Genomic DNA, 747 nt, shown 5'->3' with positions numbered 1-747 from the left:
CAATTTTGGGTCCCCACTAAAAGTTGGTAGTGGTAACTGTGGTAAATTTATTGTTGAATGATAGATGGATGAGGGTTTCTCCACTTCTTTTCCTTTAGTAACCGTCAACTTTTCTCGTTGAAGGGCTAATTCAAAATCATCATAATATAAATTTAAGGTAATAATAGCTTCCTTGCTACTATTAATTATGTGTAAAATACCTTGTTTATCGTTGACCATTTTCTCGTACTTTTCCTCTTCCTCTTTCTTTGTTATTTTCGTAGCTTGTTGTATGAGGTCCAACCATTTTTGGTTGATTGTTTCCAACATACCAACATATATTTCGAATCGCTTAGCTTTATCTTTGACGATCCTTTTTTTTATTTCGTATTGCTGTTTCTGATCTTCTAGCGGCTGGTTTCGATCTGGTGGTGATAAGTCAAGTTTCTTGATTTCTTCCAGAAGTTCGATTACTCTGTCGATTGTTGGTTGTGCTGATTTGTTGAGAGAGGTCGACATTTCTTACCTCACCTCGGGCACCAAAAATTTTGTTGTGAAAGTTTGAATTGTCTGAGTTGAATAGTTTCAGCAACGATATATTTGATATTTATTTGTGTAGGAGAGTAACCAAAGAACTTCTTTATTGACAGGATAATATGCAAATCTCTTTAAACAATAATATCGACCAAGCCAATAGACTTTAAATTTGGTAAATAATGGACAGTTGGAATAAGAGAAGAGATGCCAGGAATATTTCGTGTAATAACG

General features: G+C 34.5%; 1 protein-coding gene across 1 annotated transcript; it reads right to left on the bottom strand.

Moving 5' to 3' along the window:
* Window positions 1-17: 17 nt before the first annotated feature.
* Window positions 18-593, bottom strand: LOAG_19277 (hypothetical protein; the record flags this gene model as incomplete). The annotated part of the gene is made up of 1 exon (XM_020451928.1): window positions 18-593. A coding segment is annotated over exon 1 (480 nt), but the record flags the coding sequence as incomplete, so codon positions are not given.
* Window positions 594-747: the final 154 nt, after the last annotated feature.

Source organism: Loa loa (genome assembly GCF_000183805.2).
Source record: "Loa loa unplaced genomic scaffold supercont3.4485, whole genome shotgun sequence".
NCBI lineage: Eukaryota > Metazoa > Nematoda > Chromadorea > Rhabditida > Onchocercidae > Loa > Loa loa.
This window is presented reverse-complemented; position numbering and strand designations above follow the sequence as displayed.